This window comes from Mauremys reevesii, linkage group 3 (genome assembly GCF_016161935.1).
Source record: "Mauremys reevesii isolate NIE-2019 linkage group 3, ASM1616193v1, whole genome shotgun sequence".
NCBI classification, from domain to species: Eukaryota; Metazoa; Chordata; order Testudines; family Geoemydidae; genus Mauremys; species Mauremys reevesii.
This window is the reverse complement of record NC_052625.1, coordinates 42,222,194-42,231,844: the sequence shown is the minus strand read 5'-3', so window position 1 is coordinate 42,231,844 and position 9,651 is coordinate 42,222,194. Positions and strand designations below refer to the sequence as shown.

The 9,651-nt window shown below is 53.4% G+C and overlaps 1 protein-coding gene across 1 annotated transcript in view; it reads left to right on the top strand.

Moving 5' to 3' along the window:
* The first annotated feature begins 1,937 nt into the window (after positions 1–1,937).
* The window catches only part of STPG4 (sperm-tail PG-rich repeat containing 4), a 32,377-nt gene continuing 24,663 nt past the window's right edge, over positions 1,938–9,651 (top strand). Inside the window, exon 1 of the mRNA XM_039529571.1 lies at positions 1,938–2,341. Within this exon, the coding sequence (XP_039385505.1) occupies positions 2,273–2,341 (69 nt within the window). The 5' untranslated portion in view covers positions 1,938–2,272. The remainder of the gene's footprint in view (positions 2,342–9,651) is intronic.

Below are 9,651 nucleotides of genomic sequence, written 5' to 3'. Positions count from 1 at the left end.
AGCCCAGATCCTCAGTATTTAAAATTTCAATGAGCTAAGGGCCTAAATCCTTTTGAGCATCCTGGCCTTAATTTGTGCCTCAGTTTCCCATCATAAAATGGTGGTAATAGTACTTCCTGATCTTGCAGGGGTGTTGGAGATAATGCATTAGATTGAGATGATAAAATACTCTGGTAGCCCAGTTACCAAATTATGTCTACATGGTAGTTAGCCTGCAGCTCAATCCCAGGACAGCACTAGGTGTCTAAATTCCCTGTAAACTGGGCAACCATGCAGCAGCCTATTAGCACCACTCAGAGAACCTGCCTCCACACAGCTCCAGAAGCAGTGGCATGATCCTTCTCTGGTTCCTAGGCTTAGGAGCAGCCAGAAGACTCCATATGCTGCCCAGGCACCAAGTGCTGCTCTGCAGCTCCCATTGGCTGATAACCACAGCCAATGGGAGCTGCAAGGGTGGCACATGTACACAGGGCAGTGTGCAGAGCTGCCTGGCCATGTCTCCACGTAAGGGCTGGAGGGGTGATATGCTCCTGCTTGAGGTAAGTGCTGCCCGGAGCCTGCACTCCTCACTCCATCCCACACCCCTGATCCCCCTCAATCCCAGCCCAGAGCCCCTTCCTGCACCCCAAATCCCTCATCCCCAGCTCCAGACCAGAGCCCACACCCCTGCCCCAGCCTGGTGAAAATGAGCGAGTGAGGGTGGGGAGAGCAAGCAACAGAGAGGAGGGATGGAGTAAGTGGGGGTGGGGTCTCAGAAGGGACAGGGCAAGGGTGTTCAGTTTTGTGCAAGTAGAAAGTTGGCAACCCTATCTGTAGCTTGTGTTATACAGGAGGTCAGACTATATGATCACAATAAACCCTTCTGGCCTTGAAATCTGAGGGAGGCAGTGACTGGCTGATCTGGTTCCACCCCCAGGTGTCAAGCATGCTGAAGTACCCCATTGTAATAGATATGTGGACCTTATTACTTGAACAAAGGACATTTTCTGGTAAGCATAGATAAATTTTTATTTAAAAGTGAGGCTCTATCACAGGGGTGGGCAAACTTTTTGGGCCAAGAGCCACATCTGGGTGGGGAAATAGTATGCAGGGCTGAGGTAGGGGGTTGGGGGGTGTGGGAGGGGGTATGGTGTGCAGGAAGGGGCTCAGGGCAAGGGATTGGGGCAGAGGACAGGTGTGGGGTGTATGAGGGGGCTCAGGGAAGGGGGTTAGGGTGCAGGCAGGGTGGGAGGTGCAGGCAGGGAGTTAGGGGGTGGGGTACAGGAGGGGTTTGGGCTCTGGCCTGGCACCGCTTACCTCATGCAGCTTTGGGATGGCAGTGGCACGTGCCAGGGCAGGCTCCCTGCCTGCCCTGTCCCCGGCCCCACAACACTCCAGGAAGCGCTGCGGCCCCTGGAGGAGTAGGGGTTAGAGGGCTCCACGTGCACTGCCCTTGCTGTGCCTCCAGGTACCTCCCCCGAAGCTCCCATTGGCCGCGGTTCCCCATTCCTGGCAAATGGGAGCTGCGGGGGCCAGTGCCTGGAGGCATAGGCAACACATGGACCCCTGTGCCCCGCTGCCCGGAGGCAGCAGGGATGTGGCGCCCCAGGCCGGATCCAGCCCATGGGCTGTAGTTTGCCCACCCCTGCTCTAACAGGACCATGAAAGAGAACTAGCTATATGCAGTGCTGCCTGAAAAGATGCATTGCTTAGAAAGTAAGCTAGCAGAAATCAGTGAGCTGGAAACAGGCAACTAGACTGAGGATTCAAGATATAGAAAAGGTGAGCAAGCAGTATATACTGTACAGGGTGTCATGAATAGATGGCAATGGAATAAACTAAAAAGCTAAGAAACTGCATTTCATAGAAGTATAATGGCACTGCATGTGTCCAAAGCCAGCCTCTTGTTAGGTGTTTATGATGTGCGTTACATCACAATGGCCCCTTTCAACAGAAATTGAATATCAACTGACTACTTAGCTTTCAGAGGAGGAGGAGTGGCAGCTTGGTTGTTTGTCTATTCACTAGCCTGCATTGTCCTTCCAGGGATTTGTTGACAGCCATCTCCTTCAGTATAACTGTATGGGGGAGATCATCCCACAGAAGGCCTGAGTGAGAGTTGATGACAAGATCACAAATAATCAGTCAAAGCACAGAACAGTGATCTCCTAGCAACAGGGCTGCTAGTAGGGCAGGGAGCAGCCCAGCAAGGCTACCTCAGGCTCCTGCTGCTCCCCCTTCAGGATAGTAGCCCATACTATGGAAGCAGGAAGGATATAGGCACTGAGGGAAGATGTTGGGTGGACGCTCCCCCCAAACCAGGATTAACATTGAGGAGGAAACTGAGAGTCTACTGGAAAAGGTACTTTGCTGTTACACCCCTTTTTTCTGAGGGATATAATACTGACTGGGGAATAGCAGGTGAACCTGTGTGAACTGACTTGGAGTGCTAAGCCTGGGGCCAGCTAGTGAGCCAGGAAGGGCCTGCTAATGTGCCTGGGATAGAGTGAGTAACACTCCCTGGGAGTGACAGCTGTTGAGTGGAGGGAGTAACAGCCTCTGGGGCTGGAGCAGTTGGTGAGTCGAAAGGGACAGGGGTAATAGATGACAGTGGGGTAGCCTCTTTTAAAGAGGTTTATAGGAAAATCCATTGAGGGTTTTAAAGTGGCCTAGGAAGTTTTAGTACTTTGCGATAAGGGCAGTTTAGATAAGGGCAGTTTCTTCTTCGAGTGATTGCTCATATGCATTCCAGTTAGGTGTGCGCGCGCCGCATGCACGCTTGTCGGAAGATTTTTACCCTAGCAACACTCGGTGGGTTGGCTGGGCGCCCCCTGGAGTGGCACCGCTATAGCGCCAGATATATACCCCTGCTGACCCATCCACTCCTCAGTTCCTTCTTACCACCCATGACGGTCGTTGGAACAGTGGAGTGCGGCATCGCTGTCCTCCACAACCCTAGCTTCTCGCTCTTGTTTCTACCTTGTTATGTATATAGTTCAACTTTAGTATAGTTAGAGTTAGTTTACTAGTTTAGTTGTAGTTAGTGTATAGTTCACTGGGGAATTGGGGGACTAGCCCCCTTTTTCCCCTGACCCAGTGCGGTTTAAGCTGTGCTCGGCCTGCCAGAAGCTGATGCTGGTTGGAGACCCTCACGAATCTTGCCTGAGGTGCTTAGGAGAGTCTCACCTTCCTGATAAATGCTGCATTTGCAAGTTGTTCAAGCCAAGAACAAAAAAGGAGCCGGACTTTCGCTTAAAGCAGCTCCTAATGGAGTCAGCACTTAGCCCTACGGCACCGGCACCGACTGCACAGCAGTCTGCATCGGTGAGAAGCGCACCTTCGGCACCAGCTCACTCCGGCGCCGGCACCAGTTCCCCAGCACCGTTCCCTCTCCCCCTTGGGGAAACGCAAGGCGGCATCGACTTCGTCCTCCAAAAAGGACCATACGTCCAGGCCCGTATGCCAAACTCCGGCACCACCAGCTCCGGCACCACCACTCCAAGCTCCTCCTAGCGTGGCACCGTCGACTCCGGCACCGCAAGGGCCGTCGAGTCCGGTACCACTCTGCTCCCCGGTTCACACTACGGTCGAGCTGGCTCTCCTGTCAACTCCTGAGACTTTTTTGACAGCAAGAGAGCTGATTGCGCTGACGGAGCCAACACAGCCTCAACCCCCGGCACCGCCGGTGCGGGTTGTCAAGTCAGTTGGCAAGCCGGCCATAATGAGGCCTCCTTCCCCTGACCACCAGGAGAAATGTCACTCCAGGTCTCGATCTCAGAGACGTTCCCGCTCACGCCGCTCTCGATCCCGGCACCGCTCGCAGTCCCGGTACAGCTCTCCATCGCGGAGATGCTCACGATCCCGGTCGCCGGACAGACGTTATCGGCACCGGTCCGGCTCTCGGTACCACTCATCCCGCAGCCGTTCTCACCATAGAGACTCGAGATCCTGGTCAACCTCCCGGCACCGGCACGGTAGATGGTCCCGATCTCACTCCCGGCATCGACAGGACCGGTACCGTTCACTGGTACCATCCCGGGACCGAACGGCTGAATCGGCGGCACCATCACACAGCTTCTCGGCACTGCCATGGCCTTCGAGACAACCATCCGTCTCCTCCCACGCCGGCAGTGCTGCTTACCAGCAGACTGAGCAAGGCCAGGACCAAGGCCCTCCTCAATGGGCTTTCTGGACCCCGTGGGCATACCACGAGGCGCAAGGTGCCCCATTTGCGGCTCAGCGCTCGGGGCCCTCCGACCATCGAGCTCCAGAAGCCATGATTAGCAGGCCTCCTCCAACGGACACGGAAGAGGCACTACTGACATCTGAGGAACCTGAAGCTCCTCTCGCTGCAGAGGCTCCTCCGCCGCTCACTGATCCACCACAGGACCCTCTGGTACCGGGCCTCTCTTCCTCCTCCTCACCTGATGAGGCAGTTGCAGGAACATCCTCCTCGGGTCCTCCTCCTATTGACCTTCGGGCGCATCAGGACTTATTGAGGAGGGTAGCTCAAAATATGAACCTGCCGGCTGAGGAGGTAGCAGAAGTAGAGGACCCAGTGGTGGACATATTGACGGCGGAGGCCCCCCTCCGAGTGGCCCTGCCATTTATACGTACCGTTCAAAACAATGCAGATACCATATGGCAGTCCCCGGCCTCCATCCCACCGACTGCTCGGGGAGTGGAAAGAAAACGCATGGTCCTGTCAAAGGGCTATGAGTATCTGTACACTCACCCTGCTCCCTGCTCGCTGGTAGTCCAATCCGTCAACGAGCGTGAACGACATGGCCAGCAGGCGCCGGCTCCTAAGGCGAAGGAGGCGAGGCGCATGGACCTTCTAGGCCGTAAGATCTACTCGGCTGGCGGCCTTCAACTTAGGGTGGCCAACCAGCAGGCCCTTCTAAGCCGCTACAGCTTTAATACATGGGTGTCTGTAGGCAAGTTCACCGAGCTTCTGCCACAAGACTCCCGTACAGAGTTCACGGCCCTTTTGGAAGAGGGTAAAAAAGTGGCCAGAACTGCCCTCCAGGCCTCCTTGGACTCAGCGGACTCGGCGGCCAGAACCCTGGCCTCTGTTATAACAATGAGGCGCATATCATGGCTCCAAGCCTTGACTCTCCCACCTGAATTACAACAAACAATTCAGGATCTGCCCTTCGATGGTCAGGGTCTCTTTTCGGAGAAAACCGACCCAAGGCTGCAGAGCCTCAAGGACAACCGCATTACGATGTGCTCGTTGGGCATGCACACCCCGGTGACCCAACGTAGGTCCTTCCGGCCCCAGCCGTACCGCCCCTACAATCAGCCCAGGCCGCGACCAGGCGTCGTGGCAGGGTGAATCGGCGGAAACAGTCGAGCAACCAGGGGAACCAAACCCAACTGCCCCCGAAACCAGCTTCGGGGTCGAAGCAGAACTTTTGATGGGATGCCCAAGGACGGCCCACCAGTTTCCCTACCGGATCCTTCCCCATCTTTTTCCAACCCTCTCTCCCATTTCCTCCCTGCTTGGTCCCAGATAACATCCGACAGCTGGGTCCTCCACACGGTGGAAGCGGGATACCACCTCCAGTTTGTTTCTCCCCCTCCCTCCCACTCACCCTACCTGTCCCTCTTCAGGGACCCCTCTCACGAGCAATTCCTCTTGCAAGAGATCGAGACTCTCTTGAGTTTGGGTGCCATAGAGGAGGTGCCAGAAGGCATGAGAGGCAGGGGGTTTTATTCCCGCTATTTCCTAATCCCCAAGGCAAAGGGGGGTCTACGACCAATCCTAGACCTGCGAGAGCTCAACAGATTTATGGTAAAGCTCAAGTTCCGCATGGTAACCCTGGGGACCATTATCCCTTCCCTGGATCCGGGAGACTGGTATGCCGCCCTCGACATGAAGGACGCATACTTCCATATTGCCATTTGCCCGCCTCATCGACACTACCTTCGCTTTGTCGTCAACCACCAGCACTACCAGTTCACGGTGCTCCCCTTCGGCCTCTCTACAGCACCGAGGGTCTTCACCAAGTGCATGGCTGTGGTCGCTGCAGCCCTCCGCCGTCGTCGGATACACGTCTACCCGTACCTCGACGACTAGCTGGTTCGCGGGACTTCCCAACAGCAGGTGTCTCAGCACATGAGCGTGGTCACAGACCTCTTCTGCAGGCTAGGCCTTATGGTCAACGCCGAAAAGTCTACATTGACTCCAACTCAGAGGATAGAGTTCATTGGGGCAGTTCTGGTTTGCAATCTGGCCAGAGCCTGCCTCCCTCTTCCCCGGTTCCTCGCCATGGCTTCGATCATTCGAAGCTTCCAGTCCTTCCCGACAACGTCGGTGTGCACCTGCCTCAGCCTACTAGGTCACATGGCCTCATGCACTTTCGTGACCCCGTACGCAAAGCTCAGGCTTCGAAGTTTCCAAACATGGCTCGCGTCCATATACCGCCCGCACAGGGACAATATAGACATGGTGGTCACGATTCCCAGCTCAGTCCTCGACTCCCTCAACTGGTGGTTAGACCCAGCGGTGGTACGCGCGGGAGTCCCGTTCCACCCTCCCCAACCCTCCGTAGCGCTGACCACAGACGCCTCGTCCTTGGGGTGGGGTGCCCACCTCGGCAACTTACACACTCAGGGCCTCTGGTCACCCCATGAGCTGGCCTTACATATCAACATCAGGGAGCTGAGGGCAGTCCACCTGGCGTGCCAGACGTTCCGAGTCCATCTACAAGGCCGCTGTGTATCCGTCTTCACGGACAACACGACAACAATGTTCTACATAAACAAGCAGGGCGGGGTGCGTTCCTCCCTGCTTTGCCAAGAAGCCATCCAACTGTGGGACTTCTGCATAGCCCACTCTATACATTTAGTAGTGTCCTTTCTCCCGGGAGTACAGAACACCCTGGCAGATCGCCTCAGCAGGTCATTCCTGTCTCACGAATGGTCGATCCGTCCAGATGTCATCCACACAGTTTTCCAGAAGTGGGGCTTTCCCCAAGTAGACCTCTTTGCCTCCAAAGAGAACAGGAAATGCCACAGGTTCGGCTCCTACCAGGGACGCTCCCTGGGCTCCCTTTCAGACGCTTTTCTCCTCCCGTGGACGAGACACCTGCTGTATGCCTTTCCACCATTTCCCCTCATCCACAGAGTGTTGCTCAAGCTCCGGAGGGACAGAGCCAACCTTATTCTCATTGCTCCGGCATGGCCGAGACAGCATTGGTACACCCTGCTGTTCAACCTATCAGCGGCGGAACCAATTCCCCTGCCACTATGGCCGGATCTCATAATGCAGGACTTCGGCAGGCTTCACCACCCAGACCTGCAGTCCCTTCACCTCACGGCTTGGCTCCTGCATGGTTGATTCAGGTGGAGTGGAGTTGTTCTGCTGCAGTACAGCACGTGCTTCTGGGAAGCAGGAAACCTTCCACTAGGTCGACTTACCTCGCCAAGTGGAAGCGTTTCACCCACTGGTGCGATCAGAACGGCTTCGATCCTCACCTGGTGTCTATTCCAAAGATATTAGACTACCTTTGGTCCCTCAAGGAGCAGGGCCTAGCGGTCTCCTCCTTGAAGGTGCACCTGGCAGCCATTTCGGCCTTCCGGCCCAGCAAGGCTGGCCGTTCTATTTTTTCTAATCAGATGGTTTCCTGGTTCCTTAAGGGGCTAGAACGGTTGTTCCCACAGATCCGGCACCTGGCCCCTACGCGGGACTTAAACCTGGTCTTAGCCAAGCTTATGGGCCCCCCTTTCGAGCCTATGGCCACGTGTTCCCTTTTATATCTTTCCTGGAAGACGGCCTTCCTCGTCGCTATCACTTCGGCGAGGCGAGTCTCAGAATTTCGCACTCTGATGGCTGACCCACCTTATACGGTCTTCCACAAAGACAAGGTGCACCTTCGGCCACACCCCTCCTTCCTCCCCAAGGTGGTGTCTGCTTTTCATGTAAACCATGTTTTCTTCCTCCCTGTTTTCTTCCCGAAACCGCACTCATCGCGCCGGGAACACCAGCTTCATACTTTGGACGTCTGTAGGGCTCTAGCTTTTTATATAGAGTGGAGGAAACCCTTTCGGCGTTCGCCTCAGCTCTTTGTGGCAGTAGCGGATCGCATGAAGGGCATGCCAGTCTCTTCCCAGCGGATCTCGTCTTGGGTGACATCCTGTATCAAGACATGCTACGAGCTTGCTCAAGTTCAGGCTAGCCATCTTACTGCTCATTCTACAAGGGCACAGGCCTCTTCCTGGCCCATGTCCCCATCCAGGAAATCTGTCGGGCGGCTACCTGGTCTTCAGTTCACACCTTTGCTTCCCACTACGCATTGGTACATCAATCCAGAGGCGATGCAGCCCTCGGCTCAGCAGTCTTACATTCTGCCACGTCTCACTCCGACCCCACCACCTAGGTAAGGCTTGGGAATCACCTAACTGGAATGCATATGAGCAATCACTCGAAGAAGAAAAGACGGTTACTCACCGTTGTAACTGTTGTTCTTCGAGATGTGTTGCTCATATCCATTCCAGACCCGCCCTCCTTCCCCACTGTCGGAGTAGCCGGCAAGAAGGAACTGAGGAGTGGATGGGTCGGCAGGGGTATATATCTGGTGCTATAGCGGCGCCACTCCAGGGGGCACCCAGCCATCCCACCGAGTGTTGCTAGGGTAAAAATCTTCCGACGAGCGTGCACACCTAACTGGAATGGATATGAGCAACACATCTCGAAGAACAACAGTTACAACGGTGAGTAACCATCTTTTCTACACCTACTCATTTGACATGGTGGATTAATTGCACTTCTCTCTGCAGTTCAGACTCCCTAGGTAGAGTGACCATTTGGCTTCTAAGAGGTTTTTCTCCCTGACGAGTCTTGCATTGTTCTGTTCTGTCTTCTGCCTTGGCTCTAGGCATATGCCTTCAGCTCCTTGTGGAGCAGTCAACCAGCGTGCCAGACTTGGCAGTGCCCAAATTCCTTGAGTAGCAGGAATTAGAGTAATTCATTATTAACGAACACATCTGGATTTTCTTAACATAATCAGTATAATACCTCCAAATAATAGCTTTCAGAAAACCCAGGAATTTTTCAGTAAAAATCAAAAATGAAGGGCCTTGTCTATAGTACAGGCTTTATAACATAACTATAATGTGATTTTCAGACAAAAGGTCAGCCAATGCTCACAGCACTGTTACATGTTGTTTGACTAACATGGTTTCAATTGTAGTATGGATAAGGAGATTGCCCCTCCTCTACAGTTTTATTATCCGTGGGTTGACCATCATCTCATCTCTGCCACTGGGAAAGTTAAATAACTTACCAAAGAGATTCTGCTAGAAATGCTCATTTATACTCACAGATGTTGCACCCATTTTAAAATTCTCTTCCCATCGTGAGTTCTTGTGTCTTAGTAGACACTTAGTTTTCATTCTAATTCAGATCATATAACTGGAAAGTTCATACAACGATTCAGTAATACAAAAAGTTTCAATTAAAAATAACATTTAGTTTAACAAAGAACTACTCTAAAAGAAATCTTTAAACGTAGGCTAATTCTGTGTCAAGTGATGAAGTTGTGTGTTTGGGATTACAGTTTAAATAGACTGTATATCTCAAAATATAAGTATAAACTATAAACTGTCATATATAGCCTAAAGGAACAATTGTAGAAATATGTGGATGCTGTGCAATAAACTTCTGTT